Raw genomic sequence first — 23,737 nt, forward strand, 5'->3', positions numbered from 1 at the left:
AAATGGACTACCAATGCATTTAATCCTTGACTATCATTTAATTTTTGCACACCACCACACCTAACATAATCTCTTTGTTTCAACTACATCCAGCATGTTACAAACATAAATAGATAACAAAGTTAGAAGTAACCTAAGATCTAAATACATCACCATTTTGTGAGAAGGATAATTAAGATATAATGAAACAGAGATATAGACCTTGGTATAGGGAAGATTAATAAGGTATGATATATTATTTCAGTATACAATCATTGATTAAGATTGATATGTAAAAAGTACCATTAAAATTTGGGAGTATATTCATTTATATAAGTTGAATAGAAAATGTAAAATAGTATATTTGGATATTAAGCCAACAGAAGATTACAGTAGTCTAATGCAGAGGCAGAAGTACGGAAGGTCAAGAAGACACAGAACCATTGACACTGGAATTAATAAAATGTGTGCAGTAAGCCTCATGCTTTTGTTTACAGTGAACGGTAATGCTTAATTGGAGCCCCAACTGCTAGCTTGATGCATCCCACAACTAAGCTCTCAGTGGTGGTCATCATAGACATTATTTTCAGCACTAACCATTCATGGCAGCCCTGGGAGATGCTTGAACCAGCTGGGTACTGTTTTCCCATGTGCATACAGGAGCATTCTGAAGAGGCTACACATGTGTTCCCATCCAGTAGTTTCCCATCTGAAATCCAAGCAGTTCATCAGAATGAGTAGAATGCATCTTTTCTAGGCTACTCATCTCACTAAATGTCTGAGATGTAGTAAGTGTGAACAATCACCTCCACAGGTGCAGCCATCCATGCATTGGCTATGGCACAGCTGATTGATGCTTAAACTCTTGCATGTTTGGGCACAGCCTGGCACACACGTTTTGTATTCCATTCCAGGTGGACATTTCAGTACTTGTTAAATAAAAAAAAAGGTTTTGTATAAGACAATACATCCAAAAGAAAAACATCCATAAAGACTATACCTCAACCCACGACTTTTGAAGGATTAGGAAGATCATCACAATGTTTCCTGGGCTTCCGATGCACCACAATGCACATGATCAAATCATGGTTGAAGACCTCAAATCTTTTTGAATAAAATACTTACTTTCATTGGGGCCTACATTTAAATCAACTGTCTGGAAATAAGTCTGAACTTCAGAAAAGTTTTTTTTGCAGTATGCAAGTATTTATTAGCAGAAGTTCAATTGCTATATAAACCAACAAGTGAAGCTTTAAAGAATGATTTGAACTGGCAATTACTGAATAATTACAGTTTCCGATACTCTTTACTTTCCAATTGACTGTCCATAAAAATAGTATTATGATTCTATCCAGCAACCTGAACAATAAGTTACTTGAACAATTCCAAGTAAAAGCAGATAGGAAGTGTGATGGTTTTGGGGTTACAGTCTATAAAGTTACAAAACTGAAATGAAAACTTTAAAGCTGATCGCATATAAATAGCCTTGAGTCCTCTCACTAAAGGGGGATTATACCGTAATTATGCAATCTTCAAAGACTGGATTACTTCCCCATTTATTCGCCATGGTGAGTTTAGCTGCCAATATCCACTATGTGAGTAGGTGGGTCCCCCCTCCCTAACAAGGAGATACTTTGAGCTAACAAAGTGATTTAAACACAATTCATTTATTTTCAGTAATACAGACTTAAAACCATCCCACAATCTTAAAACACATTTAAAATTCACAGAAGATTTTTATCTTAAACATTTCCAAATTACAAACCATTTTTAAAACACGAACTATTTCCTAAACACAAAAAGAGTTCTTAAATATAAAGCATTTCTAAAACACAAAGGACAAAGGATAAAACATAAAGCATAAATCACAAAGGATTTCCAAAAGACAGACACAATTCTTATAAACTAAAAAGACATACCACAATGCAGATAACAAATCACCTGTCACAGAAAGCAAAGCCTGAGGAATAGATTCTAGTTTATCTTGTGTTTCTTCAATATTTTCTCTTGATATTCCTTATCCCAGTCCTATAAGCGTAAATTGCTTTCTACATTTATACCCCTTTTTCCCCACTTGGGTGACTTCACATGGATATGATATTTCCTCAGATATCCTTTCAACACCAACTATCTAAAAGCATTTTAGAGACATGGACCTCAGAGTGTACACAGTTCAAAATTAATGCTGTAAAGCTGTGATGCTAATTTCTTTGAATATGTAAAACTCTTCCAACTATGAACACATCAATTGTTGATATGGTAAATGATATTATCCACCTGTTCTGCAAGCTTCCTTGAATTAAGCAACTTACGAGTCTGCTTGTCTGCTTGAAACAATACAAATTTTACAACTTATTGTCTTATACTGCATATTAAAGCAGTGATAAAGCAGAACTAGTCACCGCGTGCCTATTTTTCTACAGGCAGAGCATCTTCAAAGTTTTTCTATAGACAATACTTCCTTTGACTTCCAGCTGATTACTGCTTTTCTTTTACATTTTAAGAACTGAAGACTAACTCTCAATTACGACCAGAAGTTAAACAAAAGAATATTAATTGGATGTTTATTTACAGCTACTCTTGATCTTACAAGAGGCAGGTTCTGTTTGTTTAGAAATCAAGCTTAGCAAACATGAGGAAGAGGCAGTGAATATTCATCATGGAAGAGCAATTCAGTCCAAAAATATAATTTCATAATTGATTCTATAACAATAAAATAATATTTTGTTGAAATTGAAAGATTAAGTATTATATTGCTAATGGAAGAAAGTCACAAATAGAACAAATAATCTTTACTGTACTTACTGCAGTTACTTGGTGTAGTCCAATCTTTGAGAACTAAACCCTTTAGAGCACAAGACCGTGCATATTCCAGAAATGCTTGGCAGTGACAATTCTTTCCTTCACAGTGGCATGTGTCATCCTCACAACTAGCAACGAACGGCTTTGGATCCACAAGATCATTACATTTCTTGAATACTTGTTGTGTTTTGAGCATTTTGCACTTTCCAATCAAGTTCTGTATTCAAATACAAGTTTAATTCATGTAAGTGTGCTTTCCAATTCTCTATTACATGCACGGTGCTCTGTTGTTTCTTACTTCTCTCTTTCACTCAAGCTCTTCAGCCTTTGCTACAAATTTAGAACTCACACCGTCAAATATTATAATTAAAACTAAAACTGCAGCGAGCTGGAAAACTTATCATTGAAACTTTAATTTCATCTTTCAAAACCCAAGCTATAAATATTCGAGTTAATGCTTCAGGGTCAAAAACTTCAATGCAGCCAAGTTTTCAAGTTTGTTTTGAGTGCAGATATTTGTCTATGGTTAGCATTTTAGTGTCACATTGCCACCTTTGTGATATAATCCATTTCCATGATCAGGGAAATGTATGTTTATCCAGGATTTCATATAGGGTTCCATTGTATAGTGGGTATTACGTCTAATAATGGCCCTACTCTTAATTAAGTAAGTTCTGTGATACATATAGAAGGTTACATGTGTAAGTTTTTGCCTATTGATCACCAATGAATAATCAAGTGTGACCTTCAAGCTTTCAAGGTTCAAGATTGTCAGTACACAAGTGTAAAGGAGGGTGAAATCATTGTTACTCCTGATGCAGCATGAAATAAACACCATGAGCATAAAGAATACAATAAATATAAATATGTAAGATTCACTTATATACATAGACTGATGTATCCATAAAGTGAGGCTCAGTACTGGAGTATCCACACATAAAATGACTCTGACAGGAAATTATAAATTAATTGTGGTGTGGGGGCTGTTGGGGAATAAGCTATATATCATTCTATCTGTTATGTTCCAACTTCGTTTGTGTTGAACATATATGCAGAAATAAAGAGTGCTTTGCGTGTAAAAGTCAACATGAACATATAAATATAGGAACATTTAAGACGAGGAACGGGTTACTGAAAGTCACAACCCTGCTCCACCATCCAAACAAGATCATGACTGATCTGACTGTGATCTAAACTCTACATTCCAAGCTACCCATGACAATCGGTCTCTGTCTTGCTTACCAACAACCTATCAGTCTCTATCTATACTCTTGGATTAGAAAGTCTCATGTAACATGTTGTAGGGTTTCACTGCTGTGCAACATGCTGTAAGGTTTCATTGACAATGTAATGGTTTCTCTGTAGCAGCAATGTTTGGGTTATGACTAGAGATAACAGGGTTAGGAATGCAGTTGTTCTTTCTTGTGAACTGGAAGAGAGATTTTCAGGGTCTTTTGCCGGGGAGAGATGAGGAGAGAAGACGCAAATGGAGAGAGGTGGTAGACCGCCAGATGGGGTGGACTTGGAGCGAGAGTCCGAAGGGCAGCGACGATCGGAGGAGGTCGATGATGAACGATCAACTTATCAGTGAGCTCCAACATTGTGCAACAGACTGTTTAATAAGATTGGGCCATTTTTTTTCTTTTTTTCGTTTCTTTACTAAATATATAGTCAAAGTAAGAATTATAAAGCCTAATCGTTTAACCGCATATTGTGTACTGTTTGTCATTTCGGGGTACTGATTTGTAACAGGGGACACATCACGCAGCATCCACCCAAACTAGATTTCTTAAGTTTGGCTGGGCCAGGGGCTATCACCCCTTATATTAAGCCAGTAGCTGGAGTGAGAGTTCCACTCACAACCCTCTGAAAGGAAAAGACATTGTCGCGACACTGTCTTAGATAAGGATCCACTTCTCTATATACAGTTGCCAATAAACCTAATTTTTCACTCTCCCCCACCACTCCTACCACATCCTTTGCACGTCCACCATGTCAAGACCCCACTGGTTCAATCTCTTATCATTCTATACTTCTGCAGATACAAGCCTAGCCTATCCAGTATTTCTTCATTTCTTCATTGAGGGTTCAAAGGGGATTCACAAAAATGATTCCAGGATTGAATAGATTGCCATGTGAAAAAATGTTTTTGGCTCTGGGCCTGTATTTACTAGAATTCAAAAGAATGATGGGTGACCTCATTGAAACCTAATGAATGATGAAAATTCTTGATAGAATGGGTGTGGAAAGGATGCTTCCTATGGTGGAAGAGCCTAAGACCAGAGGTCACAGCCTCAGGCTAGAGAGGTGTCCTTTTAGAACGGAGATGAGAAGGAATTTCTTTAGCCAGAGAGTGGTGGGTCTGTGGAATTCATTGCCACAGATGACTGTGGAGGCCAAGTCTTGATGTATGTTCAAGGTAGAGGTTGATAGATTCTTGATTGGTCTGGGCATGAATTGAATTGAATTGACTATCACTTATATCCTTCATATACACGAGGAGTAAAAATCTTTGTGTAATGTCTCTGTCTAAATGAGCAATGTGCAATTTATAGTAATTTATAAAAAACAGTATGTACAACAAAACAGTCAATATAACAGAAATACAATTGTATCAGCATGAATTACTCAGTCTGATGGCCTGGTCATAGTCATAGTCATAGTCATACTTTATTGATCCCGGGGGAAACTGGTTTTCATAACAGTTGCTCCATAAATAATAAATAGTAATAGAACCATAAATAGTTAAATAGAAATATGTAAATTATGCCAGTAAATTATGAAATAAGTCCAGGACCAGCCTATTGGCTCAGGGTATCTGACCCTCCAAGGGAGGAGTTGTAAAGTTTGATGGCTACAGGCAGGAATAACTTCCTATGACGCTCTGAGCTGCATCTCGGTGGAATGAGTCTCTGGCTGAATGTACTCCTGTGCCCACCCAGTACATTATGTAGTGGATGGGAGACATTGTCCAAGATGGCATGCAACTTGGACAGCATCCTCTTTTCAGACACCACTGTGACAGAGTCCAGTTCCATCCCCACAACATCTCTGGCCTTACGAATGAGTTTGTTGATTCTGTTGGTGTCTGTTACCCTCAGCCTGCTGCCCAGCACACAACAGCAAACATGATCGCACTGGCCACCACAGAAGAAGCTGTCCTGAAGCCTATTGGTCCTGGCAGTTACGCTGCAGTACCACTTCCCGTATGGTAGCAGCTGGAATAAATTGTGGTTGGGGTGACTCGGGTCCCCAATGATCCTTCAGGCCTTTTTTTTTTACACACCTGTCTTTGTAAATGTCCTGAATAGTGGGAAGTTCACATCTACAGATGCACCGTGCTTGTCCGCTCCACTCTCTGCAGAGTCCTGTGATTAAGGGAGGTACAGTTCCCATACCAGGCAGTGATGCAGCCAGTCAGGATGCTCTCAACTGTGCCCCTGTGGAATGTTCTTAAGATTTGGGGGCTCATACCAAACTTCTTCAACCGTCTGAGGTGAAAGAAGCGCTGTTGCGCTTTTTCGCCACACAGCTGGTACGTACAGACCACGTGAGATCCTCAGTGATGTGGTTGCTGAGAAACTTAAAGCTGTTCACCCTCTCAACCCCAGATCCATTGATGAAAATAGGGGTTAGCCTGTCTCCATTCCTCCTATAGTCCACAACCAGCTCCTTCGTTTTTGCGACATTGAGGGAAAGGTTGTTTTCTTGACACCACTGTGTCAGGGTGATGACTTCTTCTCTGTAGGGATACGAGGAGAAGGCAGGAGACTGTGGCTGAGAGGAAAATTGGATCAGCTAAGATGGAATGGTGGTGCAGACTTGATGGGCCAAATATCCTATTTCTGTTCCTATATCTTATGGTTTTATCAAAATATTTCCCAATAAATATCCATGATTCAATGTTATTATAGACATGGCACTTTTAATTTATTTGAACTTACCATTTCTATTGCTTCACTGGACATGTTGCAGGTTTTACTGGGAGCAGACACCCTGCTGCACAGCTCCTCAGCACCACCCATTGCCCAAGAGTTAGCAAAATCAAAGCTGCTCTTCACCTGGAAACCTGAGAGAGAAACAAATCATGTCAAAGTTTTTTGACATATGCAAAAGTACATGCATATACAGGTGTAGTAAAAAACATATTTGCAGCAGGTTCACAGACACAGAGCATCAAAAACACAAGGAAAACATGTTATAAAGAATTCTCAAAATCAAGTTAATATCACTGGCATAGATCATGAAATAGATAGATAGATAGATACTTTATTGATCCCAAAGGAAATTATAGTGTCACAGTAGCATTACAAGTGCACAGATACACAAATTTACAGTTTTTAGAAGAGAAGTAAGAAAGAATAAAAAGTAAGTTATCTCAAGCATTCTAACAGGAGGGGATCATCACTTCCCTGGCTATAGGTTGACTCATTATAGAGCCTAATGGCCGAGGGTAAGAATGACCTCATATAACGCTCTTTGGAGTGCCGCAGTTGTCTTAGTCTATTACTAAAGTGCTCCTCTGTTCAGCCAAGGATGCATGCAGAGTGTGAGAAAAATTGTCTAGAATTGTCTGGATTTTCCGTAGCATCCTTTGTTCTCCCACAGACTCCAGTGTGTCCAGTTTGACTCTGATAACAGAGCCAGCCTTTCTAATCAGTTTATTGAACCTGTTGGCATCACCCGTGTTGATGCCATTGCCTCAGCATGTTACTGCACAGAAGATTGTATTGGTGACAACAGATTGGTAGAACATGTGAAGGAGAGGCCTGTATATTCCAAAAGACCTCAGTCACCTCAGGAAGTAGACATGACTCTGGCCCTTCTTGTACACAGCCTCTGTGTTGGTGCTCCACTCAAGTCTGTCATCCAGGTGCATCCCCAGGTACTTGTAGGTCCTCACCTCATCCAGGTCCTCACCATTAATAGTAACAAGGAGTAATACAGGCTTCGTCTTCCCATGTTATTTTGCAGCAGCAGTACATTGCAATGAATAACAAAAAATTATAAATTACAATAAGAAATATATATATAACTAAATTAAATTATTAGTGCAAAAAGAGAGTAAAAAAAAAAAGAGGCTGTGTTATTGGGGGTCATTGTCCATTCAGAAATCTGATGGTGGAGGCGAAGAAAGTATTCTAAAAAGTATAGCCTCACCTCTTGGAGGCTTATCTACATACAGTATTGTATCAAGAATCTCTCCTGAACACACCTAACAAACTCCACCCCATCTAAACCCCTCATTCTAAGGAGATACCAATTGATATTGACACAATGACCCAACTACTGTCATGAGTAGAGCAATGGGCTAAGCACACACCGTGGAGATGTGCCATTGTTGATTGTCAGTGAGGAGGAGACGTTGTTTTTGATTTGCATTGACTGTGGTCTCCCGAGGAGGAAATCAAGGATCCAATTGCAAAGGGAGGTACGGAGGCCCAGGTTTTGGAGCTCGTTGATTAGTACTGAGGGTATGATGGTGTTGTAATCAATAAACAGCAGTCTGACGTAGGTATTACTATTGTTCCAGTGATCCAAGATCGAGTGGAGAAACAGTGAGATTGCATCTCTATAGACCTATTGTGGCAATAGGTAACTCGCAGTGGATCCACATCCTAGCTTAAGCAAGAGATGATTCTCGTCATGACCAGCCTCTCAAATCACTTCATCACAGTAGATGTGAGTGCTACTGGGCGATAGTCATTGAGACAGCTCACCCTGCTTTTCTTGGGCACTGGTATGATTTTTACCCTTTTGGAGGAGGTGGGGATCTTCGACTGCAAGCTGTGAGAGATTGAAAATGTCCTTGAACACTCTTGCTTCTCATCACTGGTGCTGAAGTCTTAAGGTCATTAGACTTTCCAAGGGTGGCCCAGGGAGCTTTCTTGCTGGTGGCGTAACAGTGGTCAACTGTGTTGGCTCCCTGGTTCCACATGTGACATGTTGCTGGTAGTCATTCAGAGATTTCTTCAAGCTGACCTGGAAGAGATCCTCTACAAGTCCCCTGACAGCGAAGGCATCAAGGTGAGCTAGTTCATGACTGCTGAACATGGTGATCTTTTTCTCCAGTGCCTACCTGAAGTGAATTGTACTCCACTACCAGGATGGTGCTGGAAATCTCCCTCTCTTTCATTATTAATCTTTTTATTGATTTAAAAAAAGCATAAATACAATCAAAAGGAGAATTACTTCAAATATATATATCAGTAACAATATAAACCAAGATTAAGACAGACATTGTCAAAATCATAGATATTGTTAAACTAGTATAAAATATATAATAAAAAAATGAAAATAACAATTCTCCTTTTACCAATTTATGAAGAGAAAGGAAAAAACATTGGGTTTTAAATGAAAAGAGAAAAAAGCACTACACTATAAAAGAAATACAAAAAAAAGGTGACTGGGCTGTCCATTTTGAGGATACAACCAAGAAAGAAAGAAAGAAAGAAAGACTTTCTGATCAAATCTAAAACTTCGAAAAAAAAGATTGAAAGAGTAATATATCGAATTAAATGAAAATATTGGATAAAAGATCACCATATTTGCTCAAATTTAAAGTATGTATCAAATGTCTGACTTCTTATTTTCTCTAAACTTAAACAGGATATAATGGAGGAGAGCCAATGAAAAAGAAATCTCCCTTGATCGCTAGATTTTCCAGGTCAGATGATCAGGATTAAGACAGAACCAACACATCTGTGCATCTCAATGTGTTAATCATGAAGCATTCTCCCTCTCTTCTACCTTTAAAAGACTCAGCTGACCCACCTTATGGTGAATGGTGAAGCCATTGGCCTGCAGCGCTGTGGCTGAAATGGCAGGGACAGCAATGTTTCCATGAAGCGAAGGGCACAGCAGCCCCTGCTGCCTCTCTGATACTGCAATCTTGCTTTGAAGTCTTCAATTTTATTTTACAGAAACTGTACATTTGCCAGCAAGATAATCAGGATCTGGGGGGGTCTAAGGCCTTTGCGCTTCAATCGTACCTGTAGTTCAACACGCTTTCCCCACTTCCATTTTCTTAAAGGGGAACCGCACCAGCGACATGAGTCTGCCATTCCGGGTCCATCGATATTGAGGGTTAATAGATATTTTAACTATCTTAAAACAATGTTGCTTACTGAGGACCCATGGCTGTGACTGTGGATTTTAGCCGTAGCAGTCCTTAATGGGTATGCTTGATGATTCCTATCAGTGCTGCACGCAAGGACTCGCCACTTACTGGCACCATCAAGATGGCATTGACTATACAAGAAATAATCAAATTAGAACAAAAGAAGTCTACTGTAGAGCAAACTGGTCATAGTGAGGTAGGTGATTACCGTGGTGCAGGTTACTTCAAATTCGAATGGTTGAAGAGAAATGGCTTTTCTTGAACCTGCAGGAGTGGGACTTCGGGCTTCAGCACTTCCTGTCCAATGATAGTTACGAGAGGTGGCATCCCCGATGGATATTTGATGATAAATATTGCCTTCTTGAGACAGCATCTCATGTAGATACTGCTGGTGGATGGGATATATGTGCCCATGATGCACTGGGCTGAGTCCATTATCCTATGCAGCTTCTTATGTTCCTGCATTCATTTTAATATTCAGGGGAAAAATGACCATGCTAAGCTTCAACCAATTCCTGATGCATAGAGGCTTTTTTTTTTGTTAAAGAGATAACTTTAAGGGTAAAATCTACTTCTGTATTTTTGATAAAGCAAGACAGAATGCATTAAGTCACTGGTGTTAAAGGTCACCTCATCAAAATTTTTTGCACAGTGACAATTTATCCTGACCCATTAACACAAGCAATGGCATTTAGAATGTGAATATGACTTGTGTTATTATGTTAGTAATTCATTTCTACTTTGTTTAGACTTTCATTTTCTATCATTATTACAATTCTTACTGATGTATTCGATCGGAGGCCATCATTTTCCAGTGAAGTTTTACACCTCACATTATTCCTTTCAACTTTCGGGTCAGGAAGCTGCATGGTTGTGCTTCAGTTTTCAAAATTTAACCTGAGCTCATATTTCAGAACAGTAATGAAGGGAATACTACCTCACTGGATTTGGGACATCATGCAGTGATGTGGTTGCCTGTTCATTTTGGATGTAATAGATTCCATTACTCTATTCAAGGAAGTGCTAGTAGGTCTTGTTGTAATGGCATTTTTTTCCTTTGATCAATACCCACAAATGACAAATAATTCATTACTGTCCTTTTTCTTGCTTGTGGGTCTTTTTGTCCAAATTAACCACTGTATTTAACTACATATTTGACATCCTCAATGCATTGTTAAGGCCTTTGCGTTTCATATCAGAGGGTCTGACCTGGGTCCAGCATACAAGCGCCAATGCAAAGGAGGCACCGACAGCACCTCGACTTCCGTTAGGTTTGCGCAGAATTGGCATGTCATCGAAATCTTTGCCAAACTTCTATAGATGCCCAGTGGAGAGTATTCTGATCACTTACATCACAGCCTGGTATGGAAACACCAATACCCAAGAACAGAAAAGTCTACAAAAAGTGATGGATACAGAGTAGTCCATCACCAGTAAAGCCCTCCCCAGCACTGAGTATTTTTGCAAGGAGTGCTGCCACAAGAAAGTAGCATACACCATTATGTACCCCCACTATTCAGGTCATGTCCTCTTCTTGCTCACACCATCAGGAAGGAGATACAGGTGCCGCAGGTCCAGGAACAGTTTTTACCCTACAACTATCAGGCTCTTGAACTAGCATGGGTAACTTCTTCACTGACCTCATTTCTGAACTGATTCCACAACCTACGGACTCAGCTAGAAGGACTCTACAATTCATGTTCTCAGTATTATATATTTACTTTGCCTTGACCAGAACCCACAGCATTGAATATGCTTCAAACATTCCTTCTTATTTCTCTAAGCTCCAGCAAACATATGGCTATCCTGTCCAACCTTGTTTCATAAGACGACTCACCCATTCCAGTATTAGTCTAGTAAATGGCTTTAAATTCATCTAAACTATTAATATATAATTCTTAAATAAAGAGACCATTATGCATACAGCTCCTCAGATGTGGTCTCTCTAATGTACTATATAACTGAAGCATTATTTTCATAATTTTGTACACATTTGCCCAAGTTATAAAGAATAACATTATTTTATCTTTTCTAATTATTTATATCGTAACTGTGTACCAGTCTTCGTGAATTATGTACTGGGACACCCAGATCCCTCTGCATCTCAAAACTCTGCACTCTCCCACCATTTAAATAATAGGCTTTTTTTTAAAAACCAAAACTGACATTTTCATATTTTCCCACATATTATTGCATTTTCTAGATCTTAGTGCATTTACTAAACCTAATTATGTCCCTTTATAGTCCCTTCATGCTCTCTTCACAACTTACCCACCTATCTTTGTGTCATGTTCAAATTTAGCAAATATCCATTTGTGTCTTTGTCCAAGGCATTTATAAAAATTACAATAACATTGAAGAAAAACTAAAGCAAGGAGTAGATCATTTAATGCACTAGTTAAAGTTGCCAATGACGCTGCATTTTCAGAGCATAAAACATTGTTTATATTGTTAGTTTATTTTTTTTATGGAATGTGGGTGCAACTGACATCCTGAATTGACTCCTTACTGAGAAAAAATTTTAAATCGCCTTAGTGGCTAGATATAACCTAATAGAATAGACCAGGGAAGTTGCTAAATCCCTTCCCGACAGCTCTTTCTCTGAAACAGAGTGGTAAACCTGTGGCATTTTATCGACAACTGGTTGGTTTCACAATTACTATTATGTCAATCATTTTTATTATATATTAGAAACTCATTTAATTTAATCACTTATATCAATTGTATTCTTCTGATAATATAGATCTCTTAACTAGTGGTTAATTCGAAAGTTAGGACCCAGCAGATGTACTGAGAGATCTGCGCTGTTCCCCAAAGTTGTCAAAACTTCATACATTCATTAATTTACCCGCAAACCACTTCCGTTGTTATTCATGTGAATAATAGCTCTGGGGAAAGTAAAATCTATGAAGTCATGAAAACAGAATTAATTGGCTTTAAGACTGCCCTAGCTGACACCAGCATTTTCAGGGGAGAAGGATCTTCAGCAGTATTTTCAGGAGCAGATCAGAATTTTGAATGGGTTTCTTGGAGCACTTGCAGGAAATCCACAGTATTGTGTCAAAATGCTAAGAACATAATAGTTTTTGCAGAAGTCCCTTGAAGATAGCCAGGAAATCCTTAATATTTGCAAAAAATCCTCAGGAGCATATCAATTAATAAAAGGATTTACTGGAGGCAAGTCAACACCCAGGGAATATTTCTAGCGGATCCCAAGACAATGTTAGTTTTTGCAGATTATTTCCAGGAGCTTAACAATTTTCCAGGAAGATATTTATAGTAGGGAAATAAGCCTTAACCATAAAGCATAGTGCAGAATCAGAATCTAGTTTATTATCACTGACACTTGTCGTGAAATTTGTTGTTTTGCCCCAGCATTAGAGTGCAATACGTAAAATAGAATAAGAAATATATATATATAAATAAATAACTAATACAAATTGAGAGAAAACATAGTGAGGTAGTGTTCATGGGTTCATTCTCCGTTAGTAATCTGATGGTGGATGGTGTTTCTAAAATGTTGTGTGCATGTAGAAGTGAGATTAGAAAGTAGGGTGAAGTAGGTAAGAATGTAATGTATACATAATTAGAGTGAAGAGCTGGGATAACAACATTTACATATTATAGTAATATTTGCATAGAGTACCCAGAGCAACAATATTCACTGGTAAAGCTTGGATAACAATATTTACAAGGAGCACCTGAGATAAGAATATACACAGGAAGTTCTCAGGATTAATAGGAATTAACTTAGGATATCATGTTTACTTTGAAAAATTAAGATCATAATGTCAACTGGGAAGGAGGAAGGTCACCACCTTGGAACATTAAATCTATTTCTCTTTCCATGGATGCTGCCTGACCTGGTGAATATTTCCAGTAAAACTTGTCTTTCTTAATGCCACAGCAGGTAAAGCTGCTGCACACATCGAGTGGCCTAGATTCAATTCCAACTTCAACTGCAGGCTGTGTAAAGTCTGAAATTCTCCAAGTGACAGTCTGCGCTTCCCTGGCTGCTCCAGTTTCAAAGTTCAAAGTCAATTTATTATCAAATTACATATATGTCACCATATACACCATGAGATTTATTTTCTTGCAGGTATTTGAAGGAAAATAACAAAATACAATTTTTGCTTGAAAAAGTATATAACAAAGACTGACAAACATCCAATGTGCTAAAAAGGACAAATCATGCCAATAATAAATAAATAAATAAAAACAAATAAATAAAATGGAGTACACAAGTTATAGAGTCCCTGAAAGTGAGTTTGTAGGTTGTGGAGTCAGTTCAGTGTTGAGGTGAGTGAAGTTATCCACCCTGGTTCAGGAGCCTGATAGTTAAAGGGTAATACCTGTTCCTGAACCTGGTGGTGAGGGACCTAAGACTCTTGTGCCTCCTGCCTGCTGGCAGTAGCAAGAAGGGAACATGGCCTGGATGGTGTGAAGTTTCCTCTGCATTCCAGAGCTGCAGCTGTAGGTTAACTGCCTAATGTACACACCCAAAGTGTAAGTGGGTGGGTGGTAGAATAATTAAAGTTTCAATAAGGATGGGAGACAGATTGGGATACAGGGAAATAATGCGAGAGTAGACTAATGGGAATACTCTGAGAACTGGCATACATTAGATGGACCAAATGGCCTTCTTACCTGTTAGGAGAAATATGCAATGTGAATTATGATATGAGATGATCACAACAGCACACTGGTATTGGTCATTAGCTCACAAATGTTTGAAAAGTTAATGATTTCTTGTTAGCAATCATTGCATTACCTTCTTGAGTCAAGTAATCGTCTTGGGGGATGTCATTGTAATTGCCACAGAGTCCGCATGTCCTGCTGAAATATTTTTTAGACAACGTGATGGCTACATTTTCACTGGTATCAATCCTGACGGTGAACCCATGTTCACTGCTTGATATGATAGAGTAGCCTGCTTCTGTCCCAATGTACACACCGTAGGTTGTAAATGGGAGTTGGATCCTAAGCAAAATAAAGACAAATTAGTTCAGAATTATAGTCATGGAGTTTACTTATACTGTAATCCTAACAGTCAGTATCTACTGAGAAGGAAATACTTCAAATTAACCTATGTTAGGTTGAGAAGAGCGACCCAAGTCCGAACATGCAGAACGCCAAGGGAATCAAAGTGCAGACAAACCAGCCCTCTCTGTACGTACATGGCTCCTCCACAGAGAGAGATAAATGCACCAAGTTCCTGGGTGTTCACATCATGGATGACCTCAGCTGCTCCCTCCCTGAACAAGAAAGCACAGCAGTACTTCCACTTCCTACAGAGATTGAGGCAAGCAAGACTTCCCCCCCCCCACCCCGCCACCAACCCCCCTGCCTCCATCTTCTGCATTTTACAGGAGCACCATTGAGAGTGTCCTGACAAGCTACATCTTCATCTGGTATGGGAATGGCCAAAGATCAGATCAGAAGGACTGTGAGAATGACTGAGAGGATCATAGGGGTCTCCCTACCATCCATCAGGGACATTTATCAGGAGCGCTACATACACAGGGCCCTTAGTATTATCAAGGATCCCACCAATCCATCCAGCATCCTCTTTGACTTTGTATCATCAGGCAGTAGGCTCCGATGCAGAAAAACAAGAACAGTCGGAATGGGAAACAGTTTTCTCCCCTCAGGTCGTTAGCCTTCTGCAATCCCTGCTGCATCGCATTCGAAGTTTCACCAGTTAATCTATTCTTTACCTTACAGTAATTAAATTATGTACTTTACTTTGTTTACTTATGTGTAATTCATCTGTAGATTTTATCCTTACTTTCCTAAATTATTGTGCGTTATATGTGTGTTATGTGTACCACTGCGCTTTACACCCTGGTCTGGGGAAAAGCTGTCTGTTTGACGGTATCCATGTATGTACTTAAATGACAATCAATCTGACTTGTTTTGACTTGACACCTAGGGTACGGATAGTTTTGAAGCTAATAGAGAAAGTGAAATTGGCAATCCACCTAACCTGCGAATTTTCCCATCCTCTATGCAGGATGAAGTTCTTCCCAATGTGTGTCAGCCTAAAATTACTGATGCTCAGATATATCAGACCAAAGAAGGTCCTGTTTTCTTTAAGTCTTTTCTTCAACTAATTACAATGTAAACGTCGCTGGTATAAAATCCAAATTTAGGCCATGCTTTTGCCAGGCTTGCAACCTGATAGGACGTGATTTATATTGCTTGAGCATTGCCTGGTTGGAGTCTGCACTTCTTTGCTTTGATTCAGGTCTACATGTCCCTGCATATATGAATGGATAGTTCTTTTTGAAAAAGCCAGAAACACAAAGATTAAGCAACTGGGGAGGGAACCTTTCCTCTCTGTTCTAGGTTGTACTCAGAGAGATTTATTGGGAGCCAAAGGCCCCAAAATCACATTGGTTTGAGAAGCGAAAGCCCTTCCCGATTCCCAAAATCATAGAAGCGTGAATCACATGATCATGATACTGAGTGGAACAGGAAGCCATTAGACCTCAGGCTACCGCAGGCAATCTGAGAGCTGACTCTGGCAATACTTCACAGGAGATGTTGCAACATAACAAGTCAAAACAGGAATAACATCATGATAGGCTCTGGGTCAGTAAATTTACAGTTTTAAAATCTGTAAACCAAAGAGCAACTGGCTACTCTGTCAGTCAGTGAAGCAGGGTCAGTGGGACCAATGCACCCAGGATAAGTGAGATCCATTACCTTTTCTTCCCTACTGACACTTCTCCTTTTAAAGTGACAGTGACCTCAAAATATTCGCCCAGGTACAGAGTAATGCTTGTCCGTTTTCCATTCTGGTAGTTACCTGTAAAAGATGGGACACTTATCACTTGCCAACAAGCATTGCCCAGGAAGGGTGGCCAGGAAGTCAATCTCATGCAAATTAAATATGCTTTAATCCAAAGGCGGCAAGTGAAAAAGATGAAATGAGATACCTAAAAGTGAGAAGGAGTTTTTGATGCAGTCGCCAGCCAGCTTGTAACTGCAGTGCCCTGGAAACTCGTAAAACTTCCCATCAAAGGTTTGGATACGGTCATGCCCGAAGAGACTACATCGGGTATCCTGAGACGGCTTGTCCTGGACTTCATTGAGCAATCGTTTCCCTTGTCCTGGTAAACAGACATATGGAACTCTATATTATTCACTGCCACATTCTGATTACCTCCCTGCACCGTTACCCCTTCAGCCTGATTCCCACTCCCTGTCGTTGAAAGGTGGGTCACCTGTGTCAAGTTAAACTGTTCTTGGTCCAAATGCATCCCAAGCGATGGGAGGAAAACAGAATAAGTTTGGCTAGCACCAAAGTTCCATTTAGGAAAAAACAAATCTATATATCAGCGACTTACAGCTTAACATGCACTACATCCCTTTGTTAGAAGACAAACTGCCCGTAATACCTTGAGAGCAGAGCACCAATGCAGAGACCAGAAACAGTGACAGGTAACAGCTCACCATCTGTGTGAAGCCAAGAGAAAAACAATTAGCAAAGCTCCGAACAATATCACAGAATATTTTCCCACATATTTTCTTCATAGGCAAAGTAATTCCCAATTCCTTCTCAAAGTTCCTTCCAAAAATAATTTTCCACTTCAAGTAGCCTCATTCACTGAAGGCAAAGGAGACTGGAGATCCAATCTGTTGCTGAGGTAGTCTTCTTCATTTCTCTTTTAACTCTCCGGTCTGTGTTTTGAAACATGTTTGAATTCCCTGCCCCCCCCCTTCCGCCACTAAAGTGCCTCTTCTGTCCTACAGAGAGGCTAAGGAGACAAGCAGCAGTTACCTCAGCTCCTGCAGGCAACAATTCTTTGAGACAAGCAAAGTGACTTCAATGCAATGTCATATCAGCAGTTCTGAACTTCAGGGCCAACCACTTCCAAGAGCTGTGAAGTGTCTTCTTGGGAAAACAGGACAATTTATAGAGGGCAGGAACTGTGTAATAATCAACAATGAAAACACAGGGAGGGAGACTTCGCATGTTATATCCGTTTGCTGAATTATGATATCAGATTCAATAGAAACTGCACGGCCTTAATTGCCCAAAAGGAAACAATGGAAGGAAACTAGATAAAACACGCTGACAGACTTACCAGAACTGAAAGTATCAGACAGCTCCTAAAACAGTCGCTCTCCCCCCACCACCTCCTGTGATCTGCTATGAGATCGGGATACATTTCACACTTCATATCATGATTCTGCCAGTAATTTTATTTAATTGATAATGTCTGGAATTATCTTATATTTTGAACTGAATTTTATAACAATTGTACAGAGGTTATGACTTTTATTGCAATACTTTTTGCTGTATATTTGAAAATGTTTGTTAGTTTTCCAAATGACGTACTTTTTTTATTTTAGAATAATTGATGCGTACTCTGAAATAACTTCAGACACAGGGAAAGTCTTTCACTTGAACCGGATAGGTATTAATATCTTTTCCAAGAAAATAAATGGATCCAAGTTACAGAGGTATAACTGATTTCACACACAGTGAGAAACTTCATGTAAAAGCCCAAAAAGACGAAGAACAGGATTATTAAATCAGGTGGCATGCTAATGTAGCTGTTAGCAAAATGCTATTATAGTGCCAGCAACCCAGGTTCAATGCTGCTAACCTCTGTAAGGGGTTTGTAAATCATTTGGATTTCCTCCAGATGATCTGGCTTCCTCCCACATTCCAAAGACATACAAGTTAACAGGTTAATGGATTGCATGGGTGTAATTGTATTACAGTATTACAGTGGAGTAAAGGGAAATACAGAGGCATGAGAGAGGAGTAGGCCAGAATTGATTGGAAAAGAACACTGGCAGGGATGATGACAGAGCAGCAATGGCTGAAACTTCTGGAAGCAATTCAGAAGGCACATGATATATACATTCCAAAGAGGAAGAAATATTCTGAAGGCAAGATGACACAATCGTGGCTAATAAGAAAATTCAAAGCCAACGTAAAAGTCAAAGAGAAGGCACATAGTGGAGCAAAATTTAGTAGGAAGTTAGAGGATTGGGAAGCTTTTAAAAACCAACAGAAGGCAACGAAAAAAAAGTCATTAAGAAGGTAAAGATGGAATACAAAAGTAAGCTAGCCAATAATATTAAAGAAGATAACAAAAGTTTCTTCAGATACCTAAAGTGTAAAAAAGAGACGAGGGCCGATATTGGACCACTGGAAAACAATGCTGGGGGGGTAGTAATGGGGGACAACGAAATGGTGGATAAAGAGAATAAGTATTTTGTATCAATCTTCACTGTGGAAGACACTAGCACATAACACTCTTCCTTGCTTATAAACTCCAACTCAAGATGGAATGCATCTCAACTCAAATATGCAATGTATTGCTCTCTAGTCATCATATATATGTATACATCCAGACAAAGCTTCAAACCAATATTTTCACTTTGACCATGCCTAGATGACTGGCATGTAGGTCCTCCAACACTTTAGCTCTCAGCTTGGATGGTCCAACAACTCTCAATCCCCACATAAGGCAACCCCAAGGGCAAGTGCATCCCAGTACTGGTGAAAATAGGGGCACTAGAATTTCTGCTGCACATTCCAGCCAATGCGGATAACCCTTTAGTTTATCTCTACTATAACGGGAAGACTTCTGATTTGCATTAGGGAGGATATGTCAAGAGGAGTGCCCTATTTTGTAAATTTTTCAGGTAATTTCTTTACCAACTGTAAATGGGACAATCCATCAGCATTTCTATGATTGAATTCCTTTTGAATTTAATCTTGTAAATGTATCCTCCAAGAATCAGAGCCCATCTCTGCATTTGTGATGCTGCTGTCAGAGGAACACCCTTCTGTGGATTGAAAATAGACACCAGTTATTGATGATCAGTAATGAGGGTAAACTCTCTCGCATACAATTACTGGTTGAAACATTTTTACACCCCAAACCAGACTCATGGCCTGTCTATCAATCTGTATTTAATTCATTTCTGTAGTGGTAAGGGAATGTGATGTGAAAGCTATGGGGTGTTCACTTCCATCACTCATAAAATGTGACATGACTGCACCTATACCTTAAAGCAAGATATCACAGGCAAGCTTCACTGGATGATATGGATCATAATGTGCGAGTACAATTTCTGACGTTACTATTTTGTTTGTCTTTTGGACAGCCATTTCACAGTGCTCTGTCCATTGTCTCTTCTTCCCAATCTGTAATAATGACTTCAAGGGTGGAGCACAGCTGCAAAGTTTGGCAGGAACCTGTTATAGTAATTAATAAATCCTAAGAAGGACCCTAACTATGACATGTCCTTTGACCTCGTCATCGTTACCGGTAACAATGGTAACACTGGTAACTAATCCAGGTAACACTGAGTGCTTGGACTTCCCAGCAGCCACCTGGTCCTGAGCTTTTTGCCAGAGTGCCAGTGCAGATGTTACTCCAAAAATAAACCTATTATAGCAATAAATCCATTTGTGAATGTTTATGGTGAGAAACACTTTGGACTCTACTTCCATCTCTGCCTCAGATGGAATACCAGAGATCAGGAAGGACAGGAAGTGGAGAAAGCAGTGTGAGATGGCTTTCCAAAAGTCAAAGGAAATGGTGATGTCAAAAACTATCCACTTTGCTGAAGTGTTTCCCTCCAGAAAGTTTTGCAAAGATATCCTCTATCCTGGGCAGAGGGTATTGATCTACAGAGGGTACTGGATTAATGGTGACATAATATCACCACAGATCCTGACAGATCCATTTTCTTGCCCACTGGTACCACTGGTGTTGCCCATGGGCTCCACTCAAACTTGGAAAGAATTCATTCAGCCTCCATGGGATCTAGTTCTCTGGCTATTTTAACACAGAGAGTATAAGGAACCAAGCGGGCTTTGTAAAACTTGGGTGTGGCATTTTCATTTAACACTATTTTACCCTTGATATGCTTGACTTTTTTCCATTGGCATCTTTGAACATTGCTATGGCATCATTCATTTCTTACTTAATTTGCTTTCAGTTGACTCTATTTCAGGGGATGTGACATGCAAATTGTGGATGAACCTCCAATCAAGCTTAGTTGTCTCAACCAATCATACCCCACAGGCCCTCCTGTTTTTACCAGACATAAGCTCAATGTGGTTTGATGGTTGTATTTCACTGTTAACAAATGTCATCCCACAGAAGTTATATCTCTCCAGTATAAGTTCTTAATTGGATCTCTTCAGGATTCATTTCAGTACCTTTGAAACCCATTTTGTGAAATGACTGAAACAGCTGAGCCAGTGTACAATTCCATTTAAAATAATTTGACATTGACTTCTGGTGTAAGTCACGTTGCTTATCTCTTGCTAGTTTTTACATTGTAAATCTCAAGGCTACTCAGTCCTGTATCACTCACATTATTATCAGATTTTTCATCAACAGCATGCAGATTAGTCCTCTTTTTGAAACTGCAACTTGACTTTTTAGATTTTTCTCTTCCCTGTGCAGTCCATTCATTTTTTCAGTCTAACATGCTCTTTGTACATTATTTGTCCCACTTTGTTGCATTTGCTTAAAGTTTTGCCTTTAAACTTGCATTGGTCTGATGTATGTGAGCCCCTGCCATAACTGTAACATAATTTGTTCAGCTAGGCTGGTCTCTGTTTAGCCACTGCAACTTTGTTTAAATGCACTTCCGTTCCTGACTGCAACTCAGTTGGTCTCTGTCTGCTCTTTCCATTGATACAACAGTTTCAACTGCTCTTTTAAATGTCTGTTGTGCTCCAATTAGGAGTCATTTCTGACCACTTCTTGTAAGATTCCATAAGCTAAATGCAGGCTAAATCTCAGTGCATTAATAAGCCCATATCTGAAATGGCAATGCTCATTCGATTTCTTCATTTCAGCCACGTAAGCTGAAATGGACTCCCCTGTTTTTGATTCCACTTTGAAACCTAAAAGACTCTGGAATCAAAAATGGTTTTGGTTCTAAATGTTCCAGCATTACGTTCATGATATCATTAAAGCTCATTTTGGTTGTTTGGATTGGAGCAGTCAAACTTCTAAGCAAACACTATGCTCATTGACCTATTACACTTAGTAAAACTGGCACTTGTTTCTCATCGGCTGTTCCATTTGCTTTAAAAAATACTGCTCAATTCTTTCAGTATACATGATCCACTTATTTGTTGTGCAATCAAGCACATCTATTTTACCAATATAGCCACCCATTTCTGCTTTTTTTAATTATAATTATCTCCCAGTACTCATTATTTATGAACTTGTGAATTTCATCCGTTTTCTGCCTTTTTTTGAACTCGATTGCCTTTTGTCCCTTGTGAAGAAAAAACTGTGCCGTGCTTTTTTTAAAACACAAATGTATCTCTTCCCCCTTTCCAAAGAGAAAGGTACTGTACTTTTTTTTAACTCAAACATCTTGCTGCTCTTCAACAGGTAGTTAATTGTCTTTGGTTCATTTTAAAACTTCCTTATTGCCACTGTCATGATTTTGTAATTCCTGAAAATAATCAAAAGAAAGTTATGGGAGTCTGGGCAAAGGCATCTATTTTGTTTTTACTTTAATGAGTCACTCACCAATGACATGGTGATGTAATGATATGTGCTATTCATGTACTTCCTGTGCTATTCCTGTAAACAACAAAAATGCTTAATCAAACAATATATTTACAATATTACTCAAATATTACTGAAATATTAAATAGTAGTTGCAATAGTAGTACAGGAAAATAAAGTAGAATTTATGAAAAACTACACATAATTAATGAGTGACACACAACGATTGTGCAAAAGAAGTCAAATTGTGCAGATAAAATAAACAAATAAATAATACTATGTGAGATTCATCACATTTCACAAGTGTGGTCAAACAAAAAGATGAAATGGAGGTTAGAAGCCAACAAACTTAACCTCCTCCTCGGCCCTGCGACTCACTATTCAGCCCATTTATGCCAGTGGAAGTACAATCTCATCCATTTGAATGGGACCACCAATCTCGTGAATGAAGGAAATTGCAATCAGCTTTGTGATTTTTTTTTAACCTTTACCTAGTTGTCAGTGTTTTAAGATAATTTCTAATAGAATTTTTTATTTTTAAAGGCTAAATATTCTCTTAAAAATTAGTCAGAACCTGAGACGATACAGAACTACTGATTTAAACCTGTTTTATCTCTTGATTAGAGATGAGAGCTCATCAGGCCTTTCAGTTCCAGAGGAGTTAAGTACTCCAGAACTGGAAGGCCTGATGAACTCTCATATCTACACCAGGAGCTATGTGGTTGGTGCTAGGGGGACTGAGTCCAAATGATGAGCTGTGTCCCAGGTGATCTGCCTCATCATGTAAACACAGCAGATTTAAATATACAGCAAATACTTACAGCAGGCAATTAGATGTCAAAGTGAGAACCGTTGAAGATGAAAATTAGTAACAGTGAAGCCAGAGGAATGGGCCATTTTGATCCTGTGTTAAAAGGGCAAGAATATGTTTTAATAACATTATAAAGGAAGATGGTGCCAAAATAGTTGTTGTGATGCATTTAGTGTGGTAGAGTAGTGGGTAGTGTATGTCGCTCTCATTTTCAGCTTCAGCACGGAATGTGCTGCCTGTACATAGCCTCTCCAACAGCAAGCCTCATGTAGTGCCTCCTCGATGGAGGCAAGTGGAAGCTGAACTCTTTTCTGACTCAGGCTGATCTACAGAGGACGGGGAGGAGGTCTGGCCCCTGCACGTGTAGCACGCAGGCCCACCGGTGTGTGAACATGCCCCGATGCTCATGAACTAGATCCCCAGCTATGGGTAAATAGCCCCACTGTCTTGTGGGCAGCCTCGGGACAGATGAAGGCTACAGGAGTAAACCCAGACAGAAAAGCCAATGTAGAG

The 23,737-nt window shown here is 39.1% G+C and overlaps 1 protein-coding gene across 1 annotated transcript in view; it reads right to left on the reverse strand.

Moving 5' to 3' along the window:
* vwf (von Willebrand factor) overlaps positions 1 to 17,781 on the reverse strand; it is a 128,113-nt gene extending 110,332 nt beyond the window's left edge. Inside the window, 9 exon segments of the mRNA XM_072241674.1 lie at positions 577 to 688; positions 786 to 908; positions 2,785 to 2,998; positions 6,726 to 6,850; positions 14,673 to 14,881; positions 16,610 to 16,712; positions 16,843 to 17,016; positions 17,305 to 17,362; positions 17,688 to 17,781. Coding sequence (XP_072097775.1) covers positions 577 to 688; positions 786 to 908; positions 2,785 to 2,998; positions 6,726 to 6,850; positions 14,673 to 14,881; positions 16,610 to 16,712; positions 16,843 to 17,016; positions 17,305 to 17,362 — 1,118 coding nt within the window. The 5' untranslated portion in view covers positions 17,688 to 17,781.
* Between the last annotated feature and the right edge of the window lie 5,956 nt (positions 17,782 to 23,737).

The sequence above is a fragment of the Mobula birostris genome, chromosome 23 (genome assembly GCF_030028105.1).
Source record: "Mobula birostris isolate sMobBir1 chromosome 23, sMobBir1.hap1, whole genome shotgun sequence".
NCBI lineage: Eukaryota > Metazoa > Chordata > Chondrichthyes > Myliobatiformes > Myliobatidae > Mobula > Mobula birostris.